At 39.6% G+C, this 27,143-nt stretch overlaps 1 protein-coding gene across 1 annotated transcript; it reads left to right on the forward strand.

Annotated features, from left to right (window-relative positions):
- Positions 1–393: 393 nt before the first annotated feature.
- Positions 394–26,277, forward strand: MATN1 (matrilin 1; the record flags this gene model as incomplete). Its single annotated transcript, XM_082248572.1, has 8 exons — positions 394–478; positions 3,577–3,923; positions 16,999–17,221; positions 17,322–17,447; positions 17,584–17,988; positions 21,808–21,960; positions 22,079–22,159; positions 25,990–26,277. The coding sequence occupies 8 exons, from the start codon at positions 394–396 to the stop codon at positions 26,064–26,066; spliced, it is 1,497 nt and encodes a 498-aa protein (XP_082104698.1). The 3' UTR covers positions 26,067–26,277.
- Positions 26,278–27,143: the final 866 nt, after the last annotated feature.

Consider the following 27,143-nt stretch of genomic DNA (forward strand, 5'->3'; position numbering starts at 1 on the left):
TCATTTATCCAAACTATGATTCAGCACTGGATAGGTGAACAGCCACCACTATTAAATTCTATCTTCGTGTTACGTGTAGGTGATGTCGAAGACAGCTGTAACAAGCTTGCTCCAAACGTCTCTCTTGTAACTACAACTTTTCTATAAAGGAAAGTCAAAGCAAATGAAAGAGTTAACTTTAGTGTTTTGAAAACCAATATTATACAACGATAAATATACTTTCCTTAATCTTCCTCCTCCTAATTCGCCTCCCTCAAGCCAGTCCCCACCCATTCCACCCCTCTATGTCACTTAACTGGGAGGCACACCTGGAGGGATGTAAGTAAGCTACCTTGAACACAAATTACCCATTCCTTCATCCTCACTTTGCTTTCTGACTCCCCTCTGGACATCATGAAGACCTGTCTACTCTCCGCTCTTCTGCTCTTCAGCTGCTATGCCTATGTTGCAGTGGGAGCACCACCACAGCAGCAAAGGGGTAAGTTCCCTTTTTCTTTTTGAATGGCCTTAGTACAAACTTGTAGACAATGTATCGTAAAAGACCCAGAATACTATTCTTCAAAGCTGAGCACTGTTAACTCAGTAAGTATATTAAAGAACTCCAATCAAACGCTTTGGAAAAGGTGGAGGGGGAACTTCTAACAATTTTGTTAATATCAAAAACCAATATTTTGGATAGATAGATAGATAGATAGATAGATAGATAGATAGATAGATAGATAGATAGATAGATAGATAGATAGATAGATAGATAGATAGATAGATAGATAGATAGATAGATAGATAGATAGATAGATAGATAGATAGATAGATAGATAGATAGATAGATAGATAGATAGATAGATAGATAGATAGATAGATAGATAGATAGATAGATAGATAGATTATATTGTATTTGGTAAGATATTTTATCCAAGCTAGAATTATTACACAAAAGTAAACTGCAACACATTTTATTTTATAGAATTAACAAGAGATAAGCAGCCTTGTACAGGAAGGCAGTACAATCAAGAATGTGAAAAGCAACCATACATTATACAATTTTCTTGTACTATTTTCCTTTAGATTTGCCAAAACAAAATCAATTTACAAAATCAATTGGTATGGAATCAGGCAGGTCCTTGCACTTCATAGTTGAAGATATATCTAAAGGAAATCTAATGAGAAAACTGTATAACTGTATATTGTATGGCCAGCTTTTGACACAGTAAGCAATCACATTTCAGTTTTCTGAAATCAGATCAATAAATGCTTTTTGGTCAGTTTCTATGGATTTCTACACTTTGCACGGTGCAATTTGTCATTCACTTCAGTGAATAAAGTGTAAGGTGTTCCACATTTAACCTGCCCATGTATGAAGGTACAAACTTTATGTGTACCTGATGCTACTTGTTTCGAATTTGGTAATATATGATCAACATAATGCTGTATTATGTAATTCTGAAAAACAAAAACCTTTTGTATGAAAAAGATGTATTATTTATGTTGTCCTCCAACTGTCATTCTTAAAAAAAATAAAAATAAATAAACCATATTCTAAACCTCTGGCCACATCTCGTCTAGCTGTAAAAGATGGGATCCATAGACATAGCAGGTTTCCAATGGCTTCAGAAGCTGTGGCATTCTTTTTATAAAGATATAAATAGGCATCTAAACAGCTTTAACATTAAAATCCGTTATTCAAGACTGATTTAAGGTAAATCTGTAGTATGCATATTTACAATGAACAAAAACTGTACATCTCCTTAGTTACTTACTTTCTAAAAGTCACTATTTTGATATCTCTACACAAACCTCCTTCCTCCCTATGTAATAATGCTCATGCCTGTTGCACTGGTGAAGTCACTCTCTTGTTGGAGCAGAAGGGGGTATGATTATCTTCACCAATAGCCAGGCGTTTAGTTTTTTCCGGAAGCCCAAGTGATCATATGGGTAGCTGCTCTTTGACAGTACAGGTATGCTGTAGCAATATCTGGTACCTGCTAGCTATCCACATTGATATTATTGCACATGACTGCACAACAAGTTTACCTTAAAGTTGTTTTTGATGGTATAAGGAGAAAATATCTAAAAGTACATACACTGCATGAATCTCCTTTCTATTTCTGTGTACTTAAAGTTTTGTAAATTTACCAAATAAAATGCTTTTAGCAGCCAATGAAAGCTGAATTCATGCATTACCTCAGATGACAGCTTTTTATACTGTGTTACTAAATTTTCCATGTTATTTTTTACATCTGCAATAAAAAAAAAATAAAAAAATAGCATTAGAATCTTAATATAAGTTAATCTCTATCAAATGACAATGTTGAAATGTCCAAGCAGTGAAACGTAAACATTTTTACAATTATGTAATAGGTTTTTATTATTAATGTGTATGTTCATAATTATTTTGTGGCTTATTATTATTATTAAAATGTTGTTGCTTGCTTTTTTTGATTATAGACAGTTTCTAACCTTTGAGTTTAGGGCGGTTTTTAATAGCGATAATGCAATACACCAAGATTGTGCTAACAGTATGATCAATGTGTTTTATTGAGCACACAGAGCTTGGTGTGGTGTATGGTTATGTCAGAACGAGAATCCTCAGCGGCTTCTGTCAAATATTCTGCTTGTTTTGAACTTTCCATAAATTTAGTGTGGTCATAATTTATATTGATCTTGCACTCTGGTATAATAGATAAAAAGGTATTGATTTTAATCATTTACATCTGCTGTTTCTGATATCTTTCTTCTCATAGCAAATAATACAACAAGCAATTTTATTTGAAGAATGCTTCTGTAGAATATTGACAGCAGTTTGCTGTATAATGTGAAACAAGGCAATTAATACAAATTTTAGGTTCCTAATGGAAAAGTATCATTTTCGTGTTATTTGTCAATCACTAAGCATACACATATTTATAGTGTATGAGACAGATAAATACTGTCAAATAGATGATTCCCTCAACGGATAGAATATACCAGTTTTTAGTCATTTCAAGTCAAAAAATAGTATTCTAATGTATTTTAATAAAGAGTGAAGCCACCTCAAATTGTAAGTTGTATGCCAGATTTTTGGAACCCAATACGGAGATCAGGTTTTCAAATAAATACAGCCTGCTTGGAATATGCTGCTTTTTACCAATAGCCACAGCCATACAAAACACAGTAAAATAACAAATGAAGCATTGTACTGATTAAATTCCTTCAAGGTACAAACATATTGATTTGACCTTTCTTTTAAAAATATTTATCACTGTGTATCTCAAACTGCTGCCTCTGTGCTTTAGCCTTTAAAAATGGTATTCTTCAGTGTGATCTTGTCCCAGTTAATGGGAGGTCATGATCATCAGTCTTGTATCCTGCAAACCACAACTGAATATTTTACTGGTAATTTTATGAAAAGTAGCTTTGTTGCTGTGTCTATCCCACAAAGATCTGCTTTCATTTGTAGTTACTGTTCATTTAATTATGTGTCTTAATTACTGTAGACAGCTAACATTTATGAATGACGTGTAAAAGAGTATATGAGTGTCTGTAAAATGTAATAACATAGACAATCTCTTGCTTATTCTTGCCTCTCATCCAACAAAGGCCCAAACTGCAGGACTCATCCCACTGACCTGGTATTCATCATAGACAGCTCACGTAGTGTACGGCCATCTGAATTTGAACAAGTCAAGGTCTTCTTGTCTCAGGTCATCGAGTCTCTGGATGTCGGTGTAAATACTACAAGAGTCGGAGTCCTCAATTATGCCAGCTCTGTCAAAAATGAGTTCTCCCTCAAAACCCACAAAACTAAAGCTGCGTTACTTCAGGCAGTCAAAAAAATCCAGCCTTTGTCCACCGGTACAATGACAGGCCTTGCCATTCAATATGCCATCAACCAGGCTTTCACTGAAGGCGAAGGGGCACGTCTCAGATCACCAGGTATCAAGAAGGTGAGCAGTACATATGTTAATCCACCACAACAATCAACAATATTAACAATCCCTTTATTCTATCAGAAGCACCATCCCAAAAAATAAATCTTATTCCCAGGTTTGGTAAAAATTAAACACTTGTAATTTGAATTGTCCCTACAGTGTCCATTACAAGATGGCCAGTACAAAATGACCTGTTTCCATGCAATACAAACAAGTAAACAAAAAAAATGAGGTTCACCTTTTTTGTATGAATGGAAATCTAATTGTTCATTTCCATATGATCAAAACCTTGAAAGATCATTCTTCATTCCTGGTAAGAGCTCCTAATAAAGAATAAATTAGAAGCTGTAAATTTCTTCAAATTCGGCTTAGGAGGAAAAGGAATTTGCAGAAATTATCTATTTTTACAACAACAAAGATCAACAAGGAAAGTTAAAGCTTGACACCTATATCTGCAAGTTAGGAGGTAGTGTACCAAAGAATCCAGGATCCAGGCTACTAAGCTTGAGATCCTAACCTTTTCAGATTTGTTTTCATACAAAGTCTAAGTCCCGGTTCACACTACCGCGACTTGTCAGGCGACTGGTCAGCAAACAGAGCTACGGGAACCGTTCTAATAGGAGCGACTCAAGTGGCTCCGACTTAGAAAATAGTTGCTGTACTACTTCGGGGCGAAATCGGAGCGACTTGCATTGACTTCCATTATGTGAAGTCCGTGCAAGTCGCGCCGAAGTCGCGGCACACGCGACTTCACAGGTCGCCCCCGAAGTCGGATCGCCATAGTGTGAACTGACACTTAATCAACACTTTACAGGCTGTTTACATCACTGTATATACATCACAGTCTCACACTCAGCAACTAAATTGTATGTATAACCAAAATTATTTTTAGTTTTGGATACAGTAGAGAAAGGTACAAACACCTGTAGGGTTAATATTTTATTTTTATTTTTTTTCTGTCTTTGTACTTTTAGAGAAATTTCCCTTCACCTCCTGCCACAAAGATGCCACTGGGCATTCTAACAAATATCCCAAGGTGAATTCCCCTCTTAGCGGTTGTCCCTGAAACAGCCCTGCCATAGAACGAATTACCCTTCTCGTTTGACCTGTGGACAACTCAAACATGTTATATTTCTCCTTACTTTCTTTCCTGGTGACAAGCGTCATCAGTACAAATAGATAAGGGAATCTCCCCAATGGAGGCATAGACAGCAATAAAAAAATTGACAGAGGGTCTAACCATTCCCCACTCTATCCAAAACTAAAATATACGTTTTGTTTGGAGATACATTTTAAAATGATATACATTATATTTATATCTGGAAATTTCTTTTTAATAGTGCTATATTCCATAAATTAATAAATTAACTGATTCATTGGTTTCCACTTTGGAAATGCAAGTGGTATGCATATGAAACAGCCATAAGCTTCAGTGGATTTTATGTGTATACTAAACATGTAAAATGATCTAATTTAATTAAGCCAAGAACAAAACTGCGCTAGAGCATATAATAAGCTGCTAGCACTAAGAGTAAAGATACACACACCAAATTAAGAAATAAAAGAAAGTGCAGCTCAAGAAAAAATGAAAAACAATTCTAAAACAGAAATGTATGGTAGTATATGCAAAAAGAAAGTCCCAGGCAGATAATCCACGTGGATAAAGGAATTTACACCACCCAGGAAACTGTGCTAGGTATGGATAGGGTGACTATAAACGTATCAGCTTCACATCCTAGGTGAGTAACAAAATCTGCTTACCAGAACAAGTAGACCCCTATGTTATAGGTGGTCATAACAAGAGAATTGGGTCTCCCTCAAAACCATGCAGTCTGGAACCACTTAGAGAGCTCACTGGACTTCCAGCTATCTGCAGAATGAAGGTGTCTGTTCCAATTTATGCGATCATCTATATAGGCGATCATAAACTATGAAGATTTCTGTCATTCTTATGCAGATACATGATTCATAGGAAGTGAATTTGCACAGGTCAGGCTCAGTTCCTGCAAACACTACGTCCATCACAAACCTTAGGACTAGTACAGAGAGGTGCAGGTTGGGTTTTATGGTGGAGGATAACCCTGCACATTCACTTCCGGTCAGTGCTTTAAGTGGCCCAAAAGAGGTGCCGGTACTCTGTTATAGCCAATACATTTTTTTGCCCCACCCCCACCCCACATCAGGGTCCCCACAGAGCACCCCCCCCCCCACCTGGAGCAGGGGGACTCACTGTTGGTGACTGGTCTGGCTCTGGAGTGGGAAATATTCTTGGGGGGGGGGCAATTGAGGGTGCAGATGTCCAAAATGAGCGTACTGGTACGCTAAGGCGCATGGAGAGGTGGCGGTATGCTCAAGAGCCATATTTGGAAGTGGCGGTACTGAGTACCAGTGCATACCGGCCCACTTAAAGCACTGCTTCCGGTAAATCATTTATCTGCATAAGAAAGACAGAAATCTTCATAGTGTAGGACAGCCGATATACATGATCACATAAAGTGGAACAGACACCTTCATTCTGCATATACCTCAAAGTCCAGTGAGCTCTCCGAGTGGTTCCAGGCTATAACCTATAACATAGTGGTCTACTTGTTCTGGTAAGCAGATTTCATTACTCCCCTAGGATATGAAGCTGATACGTTTATAGTCACCCTATCTGTAACTGGCACAGTTTCCTGGGTGATGTAAATTCCTTTATCCACATGGATTATCTGCCTGGAACTTTCTTTTTGCACATACTACCATATGGACTTACATTTCTGTTTTAGAATTGTTTTTTAATTGTTTCTAGCGCTGCACTTTTTATTTATCTCATTTATTTGTTGAATGCAAGGACTTTTTTTACAGTCCGTATTTACAATAGTTGACATTTAGTCTGTATGGTGCAACAGCCTCATTGTCTGCATGGCTAACAAAAAATAAGTAGGCTGGTACTGGTGACCAAATTCTAGTTACTTGGCTATCTTGCTTATTCGATGGCTTCATTAGTCTCTCAGCTTCTGAGCTGGAGCAAATAAAGTCAAACGTCCTTATCTGCAAACCTATTCTAAATCAGACTCAAAATTTAGTATAGACATTGGATCGGCATGATAGCCAGGCAAGCAGCTTTTTCAGAAGGAAAGATCAGCAATGACAGTCTTGTTTATTTTCTCAGTAAAGGGCTTTTCAAACTTGTCATAAACATTAATAACATGCAAAAATGATGATACATTGATAGCAAGCTAACACCAATGACTAATGTTACAGATGTCAGTGTGCTACATAATTGTGATATCTAGAAACCATTTTCCTGTATCAGTATGGCATTTGCACATATCAGGACCAAGAAGTGTTATGTCCTGTATGCTTCTTTGTTTGATATTTACCGAGCTCTAGAACATTCAGTTTAAGGAATGTAGCTAAGATAAAGCTTACACGGAAAGCTATGACAGGTGTTATCAGTTGGACGTGCAAAGGGATTGGAGCGGGCCTCTTTTCAGGTATAGTGTAACTTGCTTTTGAAACACACAAACCTTTGTCAGAAATAACTGTGAGTTAGCTATACGCAACTTGTAAACTAAATGACATACCTTACTTTTATTTGAGATTCACAAATCAGTAATCAGTAATTAGTAATACGAACAGACATGTCAGTTATAAAATAATTTACTCAAGGTATTTTATTTAATCCTGTATGATAACAATCTGAAATTTAGAAATGCACAGAAAAGATGAAAATAACTATATATTTTTTTTTTTTTTTCAAGTCAGGAATCTGCCCCACTGTAAAGACATAAAAATTGTATGCAGAAATAAAAAAAAAAAAGAAAAGAAAAAAAAAAAAGCATATCTACACCCAAAAGCAAAAATGCATTATGTTGCAATGTACCAATCCTAAATGTGGTGGCTCCTGTTTTTAGGCTTCTTTTTTTTTTTTAGGCTTTTTTCCCTTTATTTTCACCTTATGATCTGACTAGTAAGTCCGGTAGTCTTCTACTTCCTTCAATAGACCAAGGTGTCCAGCAAAAGTGGAGGGTTAGATGGTTGAGACAAACCATTTAACCACTTGACCTCCGGAAGATTTACCCTCCTTCCTGACCAGGCCATTTTTTGCAATACGGCACTGCGTTACTTTAAATTACAATTGCGCAATTGCGCGGTCATGCGAAACTGTACCCGAATAAAATGTATGTCCTTTTTTTGCCCACAAATAGAACTTTCTTTCGGTAATTGATCATCTCTGCTTTTTTTTTTATCTCTATAAACAAAGAACGACTGACCACTTTGAAAAAAAAAACAATATTTTTTTTTTTACTTTCTGCTCTAAAACACATCCAATAAAATAAATGTAAAGAATCTAATTTCTTCATAAATTTAGGCCAATATGTATTCTGTACATAATTTTGATAAAATAAATCCCAATAAGCGTATATTGATTGGTTTGGCAAAGTTATAGTGTTCACAAACGATGGGATATTTATTTGATTAATATTATTTATTTATTTATTTTTTACTAATAATGGCGGCAATCAGTAACTTTTATCGGGACTGTGATTTTTTGGTGGACAAATCGGACACTCAGCTGACACTTTGACACTTTTCTGGGAACCGTGACACTGATACATTGCTAAAATCAGTGCTACAAATATGCACTGTCACTGTACTAATGACACTGGCTGGGAAGGGGTAAACATCAGGGGTAATCAAAGGGTTAACTGTGTGCCTAACTAATTTTTCAGTGTAGTGGGGGAGGTGCTTTTACTAGTAGAAGGCATGGATCAGTGTTTTTGCTTTACAGAAACACAGGATCCATGCCTACTGCCAGAATGGCAATCTGCCTTGTTTACATGGGTAGACTGCCATTCTGTCTTTGTACCGAATGATCAGATAGACATCGGGTCTTCGGGTCTCGCTGATCAGCTCCCGCTGTGTAAAATCATAGCAGGAGCGAGCAGCTGGCGGCAAACACTCACGCCTGATACCTGGAAGTGCAGAATCACATATATATCTGTGATCCTGCACAGCACAGCCTCCCTGTAGCAGTAAATCTGCTATGGGGCAGTCATCAAGTGGTTTACACTGACAGGAGGGCTCCAATGGTCAGCTTTAAAGTATTTGTAGCGGTACCCCCAGAGGAGCTACTGAATTGTTTTGTGATTTCACTGCACACCTGAAAATTATACACTTCTCTCACCCAGCACTTACCAACACATAGCCTAAAATAAGAGAGGATTAGCAAATGTACTTATACAAACAATCAATAAGGCAATAACTTTTTTCCGAGCGATGTGGTAAACACCTGCAGTATTCCAGTCATAACTTGTAGTTAAAGTGCTCATTTTATCCCATTGACTGAGGAAAAAAACTTTGGCCGGCAAAGTTGGGACCTATGAAGAAAGCGCAGCAGTTCCCAGCAGACAACAGATTAACTTGTACAATGTTAGTCTTTTACCAGACTCAGGGCACCATCTTCTGGGTCTCTGGACATGTGCTCTGATTCAGTAAAAGTCAAGTTGAAGTCAGATGGGGATAGAAGTTGCTTTGACCTTTCTCTTTTAATCCTGCTGAGACAGTCCATCTTTTATTTCCTTGCAAGTGGCAGTGCTTTCTACTACAGTCTTATCACGCCAGGAATTCAAACCACACCTCACACTGAGCTATGGGCAATCTTTCCCATATGTGGTCAGCTATGGAAGAGTTCTGTTCAACCAGCAGTCCAGTCTCTTTTTTCCACACAGCTCCAGCTTTAGGACTGTCTTCTCTCCTTGCATCAGTCAATCACCTCCAGGATCAAATCAGATCGAGCCAAGATGGCTCCCCCCTGCACTGGAGACACTCTATAGACAAGCATTGTAAAGTGGTCTCCTTTAAGATGGTCTCCTTTAAGATGGCCATTGCACTTCTACATAATGAATATTCAGTTTAACACTGCAGACAGATAATACAGCAGCAATAAAGGAAGAAGTACCGAAACAATTATCAGCTACAGTCCAAGATACACATTTATGTAAAACTCTTTTCTCAAAAGTAAAAAAATGCTGCTGTAGCTGCTTAAACAAACCGGAGTTCAGCTATGTTTTTGGTTAGTCAAGTTAATCTGAACTTGTGCATCAAGTTACCCATATATGGATCAAAGTTCAGCCAATTCAACTGGGCGATATTCAATCCATCTAAGATTGCTCCTGTTCATGAGAAGTCAATCTAATGATCAACTTCCCATAAATGGGCATGTTGAAAGATTTTTATTTGAACGGTTCCACAATCAATTGACTGCAGCGCTGCTCAGTGTATTCTGATAACGGAGTCCCTGCTGTCAGAAAACAATAACACAGCAGGGGGATTCCTCTATCTACCTCATGAGTGGATGGGGGAATCTGGTCAGTTTTTTTTACAGTGACTCAAGTTTGCCTAGCTTAACACTCTCCACAGATTGACAATGCTGCTGTCCAAGGGTGGCTCCATTGTTCCTCCATAAAGTGGAAAAAATACCACAAAGAGATCAGGCCCCCTTTGGAAACATTACTAGGTGGAGCTATTAAATGACAGCTCTACTGGTCTTAGCAGCTGGAGACAACCCCTGGGAGGGAGATAAACCATAAAAACAACCGCCAAAAAGTCTCTGTGAAGCGCTTAGAACAAAGCTGTATGTACCATGGGTGTGCAGACACCTCTAATAAATACCAGTTTTAGACAGGCACAAGTCTCTACGCTAAGCACAGTTTATTTGAACTGATAATATTAAAATTGAACATAGCATAAAGGATACATACCAGAGGCTGTGCAGCCTACTTATCTGTATGTGGAGATGTGATGGATGGGTCCTCGTGTCAGCAGCCCAGCCATCTCTACATGCCCTCCGTGGGTGCCCGGGTAACTACATGTTCCGTGATCCTGCCATGGCCGAGGACCCATCCGTCCCATCTCCACATACAGGCTGCATAGCCTCTGGTTGTTTACATCTGGCCATTGGTGGACCTGGTGTGGGCTCATTTCACAGCATAGAGTTTTTACTATTGAATCGCTTATGGATCTTTGATGCTATGCTCAAGTTTAGTATCATCAGTTCAAATAAACTGTTCTTGGCTCAGTGACTTGTGCCTGTCAAAGACTGTTGTTTATTAGAGGTGTCTGCACACCCATGGTACATACAGCTTTGTTCAAAGCGCTTAATAGAGACTTTTTGGTGGTTGCCTCCATAGAATGGAACCACCCTAAGACAGCAAGTGTGTTAATGGTGAGGTTACCAGGTAGAAATAAAGGAAAAGGCCTAGACAAGAAAGATTTTTGGGCCTATTTATAAAGCAGTGAGTGTGACATTTACCAATTGATCACTGCAAGTGAATATTCTTGTTTTAAATTTCAGTGATTTATTTATCTGCAGAGAATGTTTGTTGAATGTCTACTAATAAATTAACCATGTTTCACTTTTTTCTGCAAACTAATGACACCGTAGATAGACTCTGATTCCAGTACAGGTTAACACATTTATACCCAAAAAAGTATCAAACTGTTAGGAGTAAGGAGAAATACAGGTACAATACCTTTACTAAATCCATTTCTGTTTTTATGAAAGTACTTAAATGTATTTTTGCATTCACCCCAGCCTGCTTTGTCTGCTTTGGCTCCTGAACATCAGCAATCAGACTGGGAATGAAAGGGCCTAATTAAATTGCACAGTGCTTTGATTCTAAAGTTCTATGATTCTAACCAATGAAGCTTGCTGATCAGAGAAGACAGCACATGACCTTATCAGTTAACTGCTGTTTTTTTTGCTATCCAGTCACAGTTTTGACCAAGTTGTACTGCTTTAGAGAAAAGTAACCAATCAGGACCTTGTATAGCATCCTTCAGGGGTGTCTGGATTACAAATTCAGCTGGACAAAGTGCATATATATTTCAAATCTGTATTAAGATGTTTGCCTACACTTGCACTTTTACTTATCAAATAAGGAGACTGTGAGGCCAATCTAAAGACAGATCTTGAGATAATGGATTTTTGATAGAGAAATGTACTTTAAAATCATACAATGCAAGCTCTTAAGAGATTAAACTGTACATATACTGTATATTGCACATTTTAATGAATAAAATACATTTTAAGCAGGTGAGAGACATAAAGAATCGAAATATTTACAACTAAACTGCCATGGCAAATTCTGCAAGTGGTAGCCAGAGCAAGACAGATTTTTATAAGCACATTTTGGTATAGATATGGCTTCTGTGTACCAGACAGTCCTAAACACCAGGAAGTCAAACATATAATTTTATTAAAAAAAAAATCCAACTTCTATTATCTGCATGCAGGGCTTTTATTCTCCATAAATGCCACTTGTATCACTCATTTCATGAACTAAACCAGTTGCTACTAGTCTTTGCTTAGGAGCAGTTTTTGCCCTAAAGTTCGGCTTTGCTTTATATAAAACACTTCTATGAATAAAACTCCACTCCATCCCAAACTACCTCCAGGTGCCTTAGGCAGTCAAAATGTCCCAGTCTATAGAGGGTATTTGTTTTCCACTACTGGACCTTGCTGTCAGGGTACTCACACACAGATGATTTGCACAGCTGGCAATGAACCAGCCAGCTTGCTTGTCTGCTTAGAAACAAATATCAAATCCCCATGATTGAAGAATTTTAAAAGTTTACCAGGAAATTTTGATAAATCTCATAATGCCAAAGGGTTTAGGAAGTTTGAACATACCAGTCTTATCCTTCTGATGCAGGTTCAGTTGGCGGTGTAGGTAAAAAATAATAGATTTTTCTATTTACAGTCAAATCTTTTTCTTAAAATCTATTGGGGGGCACAGGAATATAGAAATTCTTAGACATTTATAGGTTTTATTCTGCTGCCTACAGGAAGTTTTGACATGGGCAAACAGAGAAAAAAGTTAATGGGCAGCCACAATGCTTCAGTTTTTTTGAGGGACTGTACATAGGGTCAACAAACACAAATGGGTGGAACCTGTATCCTTCAAGGGATTTTAAGAAAAATATTTTAAGGTAAGCACCCTTTTTTTTTTATTTATTGCCCATGCTAAAAATTCTTAAACTTTTGGGTCATCCAAAAGCAAATCCAAGTAAGGGGTGGTTAAAAGCTAAGCCATAAGATAGCCATTCAATCTCATATGAGATCATAAAAATAAACAACCATTAAATTAAAAAAAAAACCAAAAAACCTAATGTCTAAGGGATTGTAGACAACCACAAAGGAACCACCTTTAGTCAGAGAGGGTCTGACAAACAAAGGTGAAAAAAGGGTGCAAGAAGTACCCCATACCAAAATAGACAGGATTGGGAAGACAACTACCCCATATTAGTGCAGCAACAACAGTATAACATGCAGATCTGATCACAAGGACACCTGGCAGTGTCACTAGAACCTGACAGGGAAAAACACACTGCAGGGCCTGTTTACCTTATTTAGGACATGGAACTGTAAGTCCTCTGACCTTCCCCAACCCAGTAAAGCTTCCACAGGGAGGGGGAGAAACCTAAGTGCTATGAAAAATTAAGATTAATTATGATTAATTAAGAACAGGAGAAGGAAAGATTTTCGGAGGAACCTCCCCTAGAGTCTGCACATCAGCCATAGTTGGAGGGTTGGACTTCAATCAATAAGAATCCATGAGGTCCTGCGAATGTGTACCTTTCCACAAGGGGTGTCCCCAGCAGGGCAGAAGTGTGAGGTGTCTGCTGACAATCCAAAGATACAACAATCCCTTCAGGTCTTACAATACTAAGTTTATGTCAAATGGAAAAAAGGTCAAAAAATGTACTCACAGCAGGCCCCCTTAAGGACAGCTCTAATACAGGAGTCCTCCCACAATGGAGGAAAGGGACTAACACATAGACACCAACAGACTTAGGCCCCTTTCACACATACGGACCATTCGTCCTTTTTTCATGAAAAACGGACATCAATGCATTCCTATGGAAAAGCGGATGTAAATGGATGATCATTCATTTACATCCGTTTTCATCAGCTTCTTTCAACATCCGTTTTTTTTAACCAATGAAAGCGGATGAAAGCAGGAGTGCTGTCAAAAAGTACAAGTTCCTTTTGAAAGACACTGAGACCTTGCTATGGGAAAGAGTGGTGTTTTCACCAGGGTCTGTAATATAGAAAGCTCACTTAGGGAGAAGGAATATTGAGGATTAGGAAAATCCAAAGATACAGAATTTTTCACGGGAGGAGAGGGAATATCTTTCTTGATAAAAACTTGCAAGGGCAGGTTCCTACTAAGACAGGTACATGGCGGGTCTCATAGTGCATAGAACCTGGGGATTCCTGGTAAAAAGCACCGCTTATGTGTAGTAGAACAGGAAACATTGTGCAAGGCAGTTAAAATAGATGGTGTTTCCAAGTAATTAGCCTGTGGGCTAAAGGTGGATGTCACAAAGTCCAGGAGGCCTGACAATCTATTTGTGTGAATAGTCCCTTCATTTGTAGAAGTGAGGGTGCACCTTTATGCAGAACCATACCAAAGGTGTTAGCAGATCTCCAGCTTCTGGACCTATGGTCTGAGTGGGAGTTAGATTCATAAGATCTATGAGTATGAACTGCAAAGGCAGATAAGGAAAAGGACAGGGTTTGTCTGATCCTTCCACAAAGCTCCTGTGCTCTGGTAGGAGCATTCTTCTGCCACCCAATAGCCAGACTAAGATCATGATGTTTCTCATGAAAAAGAAGAATCAGCTGTTCCTTGGATCTCTCAACAGCATCCCAGTCACAAAGCCAGAGTGCCCTACACATTTGTGCAGACATTAGTTCCATGCAGGACACAAGTGCAGAGGTTTGTAATAAACAGATGTCTGCCCCAATCATTTCATGATTGAGGCAGACCTACCATGTGGTGGAAGGATGCTCTCTTAGGAATTCAATCCATTCCTAGAGAGTTAGTGCCAACACAACACAGTAGGCCATACCAGTTGACTTAAACTGGGATCTAAGAAGGAAGTTCAACTTCAGTGAAGTCTTCCAAGGTAAGTGGTTTCTTTGTTAAAAAAAATCCCCTCCAGCATTACATTGGCACAGATCCCCTATTAGTGAATCCCTTCTCCAAGTGAAAACACTCAGGCACCATGTCAGGTGGGCTCAGGACCCTTCCACTTAACATAGAGAAACATAGCGTAACGGGAAGGTCTTTGCAGCTGTATGAGCTCTAAAATTCCCCAAGGCATATCAGATCAGGCCAAACAAGCAAATGCAGGGTGATATGAACTGCATCAATAAAATTTGAAACAACCCTTTTGTATATCTGAGCCAAATGCAGAAGACTGCAGTGACTCATAAAATAGCCTTAGCATGCATTGAACCCCTATATACAGAATAGTCCAGTAGCTGGGATCTAACAGCTAGGAAGTCCCTAGTGGACATAGAAGTCCTTGTGGACATGAGGAAGACCATGGCCCCACCCAATGGAGCTGAAATGACTTTGCAGATAAAAACCCATTAATAGATGGGGCCCCAGGTTCCAGATTAGAGGAGTCAGCACCATCTGGGGATATCAGATAACATCCCCAGAACTATTAGAGAAGTATAGGCTGAGGTCACTCTTAACTGATGGACTCTCAAGATGGAAGTACTCACAAGCCCTGGAAGCTGGTGCTAATGGGGGTTGCATACAGTCTAAATCACCAAGCCTCTATAGGCAGGCAGTAGAACAGAACCGGAGAGATCCATACCTTTCAACTTTTTTAGATGGGAATGAGGGACACCTATTAACAAAAGTATGTAGGCATAGGACACACACCCCTGCCACGCCCTCTTAAAGAAGAATTATACAAAAAAAAAAAAAGATTAGCTAAACCCACATGTGCGTTTCTTTAACCACTACTATTCCTTTATTAAGAAATTGAATGAAAGATTTAGCACTGGGAAGCTCTTTTAAAGAATAAAACATGCATTTTATTTACAACTATATAGATCAGACTAAAATGAGGGACAAATGAGGAGGAATGAGGGACAGAGGGACTTTTTCAAAATCAGGGACAGTCCTTCAAAATCAGGGACAGTTAGGAGCGATGGAGATCCATTTTCTGTTTCAGGAGCAGAAGCAGCAGTAAGATGGTGCTTGCTCTAGGCTTAATGTCAGGAAAGCGAGCGTGAAGCATGCACACACAGTACTCCACCTAGTGATGATGTCAAGGGTCAATCCCTCAGTCCTAATCGTTACTGTGGTAAAAATGGCAGGAAATTTTAAAATGATGCACAACCCGTAACAACTGTGAGGTAGCTTCTAGTGGTGCCGCGTTTGCTCATGAGAAGAGCCTTCAGAAACAAGGTCACAGCAGAGACTGTACCACCACTCATGACCCAGAAACTGACTAACTAATATGGTACACTAAGGTCTAGATTCTGCTACAAGGCAAAGCACAGTGCCTGAAGCTTACATTCCAGGCTATTCTTGCAACTCACAAACTGACACTTAAGAGATAGGGTCGCACGTGAGGCTGTGCCATGGCTCTGGACCATCAGTGCACTCTGCAGGCTAGCACAGTACACAAAGGTCTGCAAAGCACCACAAGCAGAGCCTAGTGCCCAAAGGTAGTTCCAGAGTAGTCCTGCAATCTTCCAGTCCACTGGAACCTGGGTGCACCCTACAGAGCTGTTGCTGAGCATATGCTGATCTGGATAGTTGCTGTGTAGAGACTAGCTCAAACAGCATTCTGATGTATGAAGTGTACTGAGTATCTTGATTGAAGAAAAAAATAGCTAGCAGAAATATAGATCAAGCTGAGGAGAAGGTTTTCAACCTCCGAAGACACTAGAAAATAATTTAAGCATTATGGTTAGGGGTGGGGTTAAACAGAGACTGTCCTTCAATTTTGTTTTCGGTTTGCCAGTGTCTATACCACCTGTAGGTAGCAGTATATAATCCAAATTTTAGGAACTTCTATGTTACTGTCTCCCTTAATAGGGATTAAATAAAATTACATTTATAAACCACATAACATAAATAGCTAATCTTCAGCAGGTCTACACAATGATTTATACAGTTACTTTGCGCAATATTTAAATTACATAATGCAAAAATATGAAAATGAAATTAAAAATAAAAAGCAGTAAAAATTCCCTGTAGTAATTTGATAATTTCCTCATGATTCTTTTTAGGTAGCCATTGTGGTAACTGATGGCCGACCTCAAGATGGTGTAAAGGATGTCTCTGCTAGGGCTCGTGAGAGTGGTTTGGAGCTGTTCGCCATTGGAGTAGGACGTGTTGATATGACTACTCTTCGTCAGATTGCCAGTGAGCCCCTGGATGACCATGTAGACTATGTGGAGAGTTACAGTGTAATTGAAAAGCTCAGCAAGAAATTCCAAGAAGCATTCTGTGGTAGGTTATCTAGTATGGTATATTGTCTTTGCTTGCACAATATATATGGTGCTAAAAGTGTGTATTTGAGTGTTTACTTAGCTTCTCTTTTTTTGCCCAGAAATGGCTGACCTCTGTTCCACTGGAGATCATGACTGTCAGCAGATCTGTGTCAGCGCTCCTGGATCGTACACTTGTGCCTGCAGGGATGGATACACATTAAATGAAGATGGCAAGACCTGCAATGGTAAATTTCAGAGTACTACCCATGATTTACCTAGTCTTAATTATGTCCCCAAAGAGTCAGTTTCCATTTTGCACTATAAAGCCCCTACCTTTATCAGAATATAACAATAATAATAGATTTTGTCTTTCCTATTTAGCATGTGGTGCATCAGCTATTGATCTTGTGTTTCTAATTGATGGATCCAAGAGTGTGCGTCCAGAAAATTTCGAACTTGTCAAGCAATTTATCAACCAGGTTGTGGAATCCTTGGATGTTGGAGATAGAAAGGCACACGTTGGTGTAGTTCAGTACTCCAGTTCAGTAAGGCAGGAATTCCCCTTGGGCAGATTTAACAGTAAGAAAGATATTAAATCTGCAGTAAAAAAGATGGCTTACATGGAAAAAGGCACAATGACTGGCCAAGCCATCAAATATCTAATTGACAACACATTTACCATCTCCAATGGAGGAAGACCTGGTGTATCCAAAGTTGGCATTGTCTTTACTGATGGTCGTTCCCAGGACTACATCAATGATGCTGCTCTGAAAGCAAAGGAACTAGGTAAGAAACATCTGTATGTGTTATAATAATTATTTTCCTACAACTCCTGATATCTTTAGCTGCACTGTTTAACAGAAAATATTAAACCAATATACCTATTCTGCATATGACTAAATGAATAAAACATCACAGATTATCCTTGCAGGCTTATACATGAAAAAAAAAAAATGAATTTAGTGATTTACAGAAATTTAAAGTGTTAGAATTTCCGATACTAACCTGAATAGAAACTGATTTGATGAATGAAGATTTCCTATTTACATCCTTTAGGACTGTCTACATTCAGGGCCACACACCAACATGCATGTCCCATTAGGAATGGCAGCTGTGTCTATGCAGCCGCTGCTTCCTAATAGACCTGAATGAGCTCCCTGCACACAGCATATGAAATCTAGACATGCTGGAAAAAACAGCCCATTATGGTAAATGAGTCTCAGCTCCCATGTGAACGAGACCCTAGAATGTCATTATAGGATTGCGATAGACAGTAGAGTGGCAAGAGTATCAAAATGGTAACTAGCAACATAATAAAATAGTCAAATATCAGCAATGATAAAGCCATTATACAGCTTTCAGGTACTGGCAGAGAGCAGAAAGCACAGTCAATCAATGACCATAGGTCATCAACAGAAAAAATGAAGGCAAAGAGACATACAGAACTGTCAGGGGTGCAATTGTGACATTAGGTAACAGGTCAGTTACTTATTAGAGTACATGCAAGTTTTAGAAGTAAAGTCAAGTACAGATGCCATGTGATAAGAAACAAATCAGGAATCAGTTTCAAGTTGGAGCATAAGAGCAGAAAATTGGGAGACAGCAATTTTAACCTTCCTTTACTCTATATGAAAAAAAAAAAAAAAAATTGGCTTCAGATCTACTTTACCTTTTCTATTTTAAAAGTTTCCACACACGATTTACATGTTTTTAAACTGGAAAGGATGAAGGTTGTGAGCCTCTTGTGAAATAACATATAAAATAGATCCCTATGTGCTAAGTGTTGTAGGCAATTATTAAAGGGGTTCTGTACATATTTTCTTTATTTACTAAAGTCAGGACATATTAAAACAGAATTTTTGACTTACCGTAAAACTTTTTTTAGCGTTCATTAAGGGTCAGAAAAAATTCTGAGACATATAGGTTATTCTGCCACCTAGATGAGAATAGGATATGGCAGCAAAAAAGCTGTAGTCAGCCAGTATATTCCCTCCCATTGCCAACATGTTTCTTATAAAAGGAATGGTAGGAGCGATCATAAGGCAGAGGGTTGGGATCCGTGTCTCCTTTTATGGTATGGGAAACATGACATAGAGATTTGCTAATGACTGTGTCTTAGTGCCAGAGGAAGAAGGTTTTCCAGCTTGAGTTTTAGCTTTTTTGCTGGTGCAGAACCCTCCTAGTATAGGATGCTTGGTACATTTCGTTTTTGGCTCCTTTTGTATTCAAGGGAACAGCGTTTGTTCTTTGAGCAATAACTTACCAAAAAAAGACAACCCCTAGACTGGTTCATTAGGAGTATTGAACTGGTGTGTGTATGACTAGCAGCCTCTGTTCTTTTACGGAAGATTCTGCTATTAGCAGAGGTCCCTACAGGGGTAGGGCTACACTGGGTTAAAGGGGTACTCTTTCCTCTAGTGACATCATTAATATAGTTGTCCAGAGAAGCAACAAAGAGGCATTCTACATTAAAAAGTGCAGCCAGAAATGTTCTGCACTGCTGTTCAGCAGCCCAACAGTTTAGCCAAAAAGGCCTCCTCAAATATACAGAAGAGAAGAATCTCTTCTGGATATGAGAAATATGATATCTAGAAGCCCATAAACACATTATTGTGGGGCAATAGACATGAGTTCTAACTGTTGTAAACTGAAGGAACAGTTAAGATCAATCCAGGTGTTTGGAACCATAGGATCTGGCTAATGGCACAAACAGCAATAGCAGATTGTAGAGCAAAGTCTGTCAGGGAAGAGAAACTTGGAAAGGATTTCCAGCCTTTGCATGAATGGGTCTTCTTCGGGCAAGAAATGGCCGGATCCACCATGGGAAGGGTCCAACAAACACCTCCTCAGTAGGCTATTACTCAGCAATACTTTTGTGAGAGGAAAGCAGCATGTCAGGAAAAGACCACCATACAAAACTGTTTGAAGCAGCAAACATACAGGGACGGTTTTGATGGACTGTGGGCTCGTAAAAGACTTTAGAGAACTCCAGTACTAGGCAGGTATGCTGCTTGCCAATAAGAACCGAGATGCTATCTCAAGCTTAGGAGATATGTCAGCAGACTGTTAGGCACAAAATCATCCAAAATGGGTACATAGGACTCCTCATCACCCTCAGCTGAATGTGCAGAAACAACTGCAGCTGAAGACATAGTGTACACTTAAAAAAAGGAGAGGAGAAGTCATCGACAAACGCTTGCAGTCCCTGCATTTTGGGTCAGCAATCATGGCAGCATAGACTTGATAGTTGTGGAAGCAGCTATGCCAGACAGAGTTAGGGAAGGCTCCAAAGAACTTCTGGCATAGAATCCAAAAGTTGCAAAGCTGTAAGCTACCCCAGAGCTGTTAATTGATCATAGGTAGGACCTGCCTGACCTTACAAACATTGTGTCATAGCACCAGACTGCAAGCTTCAGCCCTTTAGAGAAATCACACAAGCACATGCCCTAGCACTTGTGACACCATAAAAACTGGCTCTCAGGCTCAAAGAAGGGGAAAAAGGGGGGGGGGGGCAAGCCCCTGTACTTACCATAACAATGGTCTAGAGATCATCCTGAAGCTACAGTGGCAGCAGCAGGTACCAGAAATCCCCAGTGCAGAACAGTGAGCCATTCACAGACCAGACAGTCTTCACACCTCTGGTGGGCATTTGCTTCTTCAGGAACAGGCTTTTACTAGAGGGTGTATCAGAGCCCTGAACTTTAAGAGTACCCTGTGGCTAACTAACATAGGTCACAAAGTGCCTTGAGAGTGCCTTGAGAGTGCCACCAGCAGAACTTATTGCCTAAGATCACATTACAAGCATGCCCTGTATCTTCCTCGAGTCTGGGTACAGTAACCAAGCTCTCCTGGCTCTACAGTAAACAAGGAAGTTTACTTTTAGATAGAAAAGGCAAAAAAGTTGCTGTTTCTCAAACAAGAAAGGATGTCTATTCTCCTAGGACACTAGCATGAGACCAGTAAATCTTTGGATTGGGGGTGGGAGGAGTTATGTCTGATCAACAGGTTTTTATTAATTATTTTTGCTAGCGCCTAATTTTTCTGTAGGTGGCAGAAAACCAATATAGTTTGCCTTTCGCATCAAGAGTTCAGGTAGGAAATAGTTTACCTAATAGCGCTACTCTCCAAAAGCTGAGGCTCAGTTCACACCAGGAGGTGCGACTGAGCATGCATGCTTTTTTTTCACATTTAGGGAATGTGTTTAGGGGATTTTGTTTAGGGAACCCAAAAATTTCAATGGGCTGCCCTATGCATGAGAAATGTGGAAAAAAGGTGCATGCACTGGTGTGAATGAGCACTGAAAGCTAACCTAACAGCTGGACTACTACTGCCAACTGAATTTTGTTTTGCACTATAGAGATCTGGGCTTCTCTGGCCTTTTAAAAAAATCCATGTCTGCACAGAACAGGTTTAGAGTAGGAGGAATACATGTGGCACATAAATAGTGTTACTATCACTATTACATAATATTGCTCAGCATGAAAGGGTTGTAAATAATTGCTTACAGCAAATTTGGTTGTAAAGAACGCAGTCTAATGAAATGTATAATGTCTCAGAGGTTGGACAACAATTTAGAACTAAATATAATTTATAAATGTTGCACAGGTTACAAGATGTATGCTGTCGGTGTGGGCAATGCTGTGGAGGATGAGCTGAGGATGATTGCCTCAGAACCTGTGGCTGAACATTATTTCTACACAGCTGATTTCAAGGCCATGAAGGAAATTGGCAAGAAACTTCAGATGAAGATTTGTGTGGGTATGTGTCAATGAAGTAGGAAAAAATGTATGTTGGCAACAGAAATGTATGATGCATTCAGCAGATATAATTTGCATTTATTTTAATGAGTAATTACCTTTCTCTTTTAAATGAGCAGAAGAGAACCCCTGTGAATGTGAGGCAATTGTGAAGTTCCAGACCAAGGTTGAAGAGCTCATCCAGTCATTAACAAGGAAAAATATCCTTTTTGTACTATAACAAGAACAGACTATAGCTATGGTTTAAAAAAAAAAAAAAGACTAAACAGATTTGACAAAACAGACCTATCCTGAGGAATTAACTAAGCTTCCTACTCCATTATAATGGCAAAATAAACTGTCAGGAATGGCATGTACCACATTAACTAAGTAGATAGACTTGTTTCAGGTCTATCTGCACAAATGCACCAGTTTCTGGTTCAGCATGAAAAAGAAACTACCCTGTTTCCCCGAAAGCAAGACATCCCCCGAAAATAAGACCTACTTACAGTTTTGCCTCTCGCTGAAATATAAGGTATCCCCCCGAAAATAAGACCTCCCCGATAATAAGGCCTCCCTCGAACATACGGTCTCCCCGATAATAAGGCCCCCCGAAGCTACTGTAACTCTGGACTCTGGACCGTAGCGGCGGGCGCCGCCGCGCAGCTCACTGTTGGCCGCAGCGCAGCTGGAGCAGACAGGAAGTGTGAGGTCTCTTTTAATCAGAGCGCCGCCAGGACAAGCTGCTGTCTGCTGCTCGCCCTGCCCTGATGGAGTCTGGCTGACTCACAATTAAACAGTGAGTCGCACGGGGCAGGAGTTGGGCACATTGTGTGGACACACAGGGGTGACTGAGGTAGGGGGGAAATGTCTGATAAAGGGGTGGGGTGGATGTCTGGTGAAGGTGACCACTGGCACAGGGGTGGGGGGAGTGGGATCACTTAAAATGACACAGGAGGATCAGAGGGAGCAATCAAAATGACACAGGAGGATCAGAAGGGGGGTCAAAATGACACAGGAGGATGTAATTTGGTGGTTTGTGATGACAACTACTACCGTACCGTATACAGGTAATACATTTCCTTTTTTTTTTGTTCAACAATACCTTATTCTTCTTCATGGAAAAATAAGACATCCCCTGAAAATAAGACCGAACGCATCTTTGGGAGCAAAAATTAATAAAAGACACTGTCTTATTTTCGGGAAAACAGGGTAGCACAGGACTGCACCTAATTAAAGCGGAGTTCCACCCAAAAATGGAACTTCCACTTTAAGGCCTCCTGAACCCCTGACATGCCACATTTGGCATGTCATTTTTTTGGGGTAGGAGTCGAGTACCTAGACTTGACAGGTACCTTGCAGTGCGCACCTGGCTGTGAAGCAGCAATCTGTCACAGCCAGGTGCCCACACTAGAGATGCTGGTGCTGTTGGGAGAAGAGGGAGAGAACCGGGGCTCCCGCCGGCCGCATCGCTGAAACATGGGACAGGTGAGTGTGTGTTTATTAAAATTCAGCAGCTACACTTTTTTAGCTGCTGACTATTAATAAACACAAAAACAGGTGGAACTCCACTTTAACAGAGGGAATATGGCCATTTTCCATATAGAAAAACTGCCACAGATCTCTTTCAGGTGTGATCTTTTGCTCATACGGGACGTGAGCCTTCAGCAAACACTCACTTCCTCTTTCTGCAAATGCAGTGATTTGCAGAGCAGAACCTGCAGGATTACCCAACTCTCCTCCACCCTCCCGCTATGAGCTGAACAGGGAGAGCAGGGAAAAGCAGATTGATGGGAGCATGCATCTCCAGCTCTCACATTCTCTGTGCTGCCTGTCGCAGACATAGCAGAACAGTGAACTAATCTCTCATAATTAACAAAAGGACTTGCATCCCTTTTGTTAATTAGGAGCAGCATCTATTCCATTTATATGTTTAAAAGGGTGGTGCAAGCATTTTGCTTGCACCACTCTTGTTGATTCCCCCCATATTGCTCATATCTTTACCAAAAATGATTTGTTTATCTTCTGACCAAGTAAGTCTTCTGAGCAAGTAAGCAGGAAGTATTATTATTTTACAGGATTTATATTGAGTCAACAGTTTGTGCAGCGCTTTAAAACATGAGGGCAGACAGTACAATTACAATACAATTCAATACAGGAGGAATCAGAGGGCCCTGCTCATTAAAGCAACTAATCATTAGGTCATTAGGATTCCCGGCTAGCTCAAGTCTCCAAACAGACCTTTGTAGTTTTGGATTATGCTTTTTTTTCTGTCTGTGCAGTGTTATGGATATCATCCTTTAATTCCTTGAACTCTGGTCCTGAAACAGAAAGCATGGGGAAGTTTTTTCAATGGAGACACAAACAACAATAAAAAAAATGAGAAGTGCTGGAACCTTTGTCATTGGGCAGTTTAAAAAACTGTTTGGTCAGGATTGGGATTTATATCAGGAAGCAAGTTGGCAACGATATTACAGAAATGAGAGAATCCCAGCTTATGTTCTCATGTGTCCTCTACCAGAAAATAAAAACAGGATCCTCACTGGATCCAACTAACTGCTGAGTTAAAGGAGTGTGGGTTCAATATAAATGAGGTGCCGCAAGTGACCTGGAAACTTCATATCCCTCTGCCTTCTAAACATCTTGATTGCTGGAAAATAAAGGGATTAAAATGATCGTAAAGCATGTTATACTTACCTCCCCTGTGAAGTTGACTTTGCACAGGGCAGCCTGGATCCTCCTCTTTTTGGGTCCCTCGTTGCTGCTCCTGGCTCCTCCCTCCTATCGAGTGCCCCCACAGCAAGCAGTTTGCTATGGGGGCACCCGAGCCGAGCTTCAGCTCTGTATGTCCATTCAGACACGGAGCTGCCGTTCGGTCCCGTCCTTCTTTCTCTCTCTTGATTGGCTAACTGACTTTGATTGATAGCCGCGAGAGAAAATAGTGCCGTGGCTGGGTCTCAGTCAATCAGGAGGGAGATTCCCGGGTGGCCAAGGGACCCGTGGACATCGCTGGACAGAGATGGGGCACAGGTAAGTATTATGGGGTGCTAGGGAGGTTGCTGCACAAAGAAGGGTTTTTATCTAAATGCATAGAATGCATTAAGATAAAAAAACCTTCCTGACATTACAACACTTTAAATCTACCTATGCAGTTTGGATAAACACAGGAATTTTGGAAGGAAAGGTGAAATGGGTAACAAAATATTCATAGCAAAGTAACAAGGTGACTAGCTGCCCTTTAAATAAGTGACACCAACGATCTAAAACCAACTAAAAAGATGAAGAAAAATATTGTATAGATAATGACGCCTCAGCAAACATATATATCTCTGGAAAAGAATCTGAGAATGTATATAAATCATAAACCATGATATATGGGTGAAAAAAACGACATAAAAAAATGAATGACACAATATAAATGCAAACTGAAATCCAATGTGACTGTGCCCAACACTAGTTATAAGAAGTCCTTCTAAATAGATGTATCTTCTAGTTGCTTCACCATGGGTGCTCAGAGGGTAGATGGCAACTCACCACAGGTGTTTGACCGCTTTTTACAGAAGGCTAAAATGCGCTTTTGGAAAACCAGATTGGTTCCTGACTTCCTGAACTCACACCATTCCACTCCAATGAGGTTAAAGCTAGGAAGTAAGGATGTACTCCACCAGGAAGCACTTTATACGGTAGTAATGTTTATTTGATGTTTAAAAACAAGCATAAAAAAATATTGCACTCACATGTATCAGTGCCTAAGCCTGGCACTAGGAGCCTACAGCATGTGCAGATGTTTAGCGCTGACTTGCGCTCCACACATCGTTCCTAATACTGGACCTTAATAGAGGTCACATGGGAATCAGGAAGTGACAAATCCTCGCTCCGACTGTTAGAGGAACTACAAGTCTGATGAGGCATGGCAAGTCTGACAGTTAAAAGCATGACTGTCAAAGGCAAAGGCATGGAGCTGGAGAGCCACAGGTTGAGCACCCATGTCCTAAGTTGTTGCGCTTTTGCCTCTAACCCTGCCAATAATGCTTTATTTTGTACCATTCAGTTGTTTCCTTAACTCCTACCTCACTTGAAGCTGTATCCAAAAGGCTCACTGCTCTGGAGAATAAAATCACAGTGTGAAGAACCCATGATCGTTTCTTCCTTTAACTTCCAGGATCCATCCCATGGCTCCCAGATCTATAGTTCCGAAGCCAAAAATCAAACCCTCCATCTAGCCTGCACAAAGAGTGTCTAACTCTCTGAACTGTCACATGGATGAAACATTGTAGGTTATTGATGAGAGGATATTACCATCTCCGATGCAAAAATGACATCTCGAATGAAAAGAGCAAACAAGATCCTGTGAAATATGTAGTATGCAAAGTATGCAGAAACCACCTCTGCATTGAATTGTAAAAAAGGAATAGCTACACATGTATATATACTTCTATATATATAGTTTACATGGCAAAGATGGGCAATCATGTTTGAAGTAAATAGCTCTGAGTGGGTATTTGTTTGGATAATGTAATAAAACAGAAGAGAACAGCCCAATACAAAATTTCTAGTGCAGAATAAATTTATTTTCTTAGACTCTAACTTCATTAACCAGTCCAGAGTACAGCAACACTGCACTATAAATTGAATTGTTTTGCTGTTTTCTTCTAGGCTCCACAAAAAGGCATACTTCTCTATATATATCTGTGTACATAAATATATACATCGATATATATATATATTAGAAATATTTATATATGTGTATGTCTTTAAATGCCAAACCAATACGTGCAGAAAATAAGTGATACATTATTCTGCATTTGTATAAATCATTACAGGAAATTTATTATACTAAATATTTCACACATAGCCGACTTATGATCCCCAACCAAAAATCTACAGTAATAATATATGCAATATTGGTTGGAAGATGCATAGCTTTAAAGGACCTATATGCCTTATAAAAAAAAAAAAAAGCAAATGAAAAAAGATGCTAAGTTCTAAATGCAAACCGTGCACAGAGAAGCAATCTCCTTTCCTCCAGAATATATATATTGCCACATATTTCATACTGCGTTATATTATGAAATACTTTAACACAGCTCTAGTTTTAATTATCTTTTTACAGCATAGGTCTTTAAGCAAGAACATGGAAGACTGCACATTATTGTGACATCACATTGATGATATAATGTGATGGGACAATTCGTTGTTCAGTAG

The sequence above is a fragment of the Pelophylax lessonae genome (genome assembly GCF_965119305.1).
Source record: "Pelophylax lessonae genome assembly, chromosome: 2".
Classification (NCBI taxonomy): domain Eukaryota; kingdom Metazoa; phylum Chordata; class Amphibia; order Anura; family Ranidae; genus Pelophylax; species Pelophylax lessonae.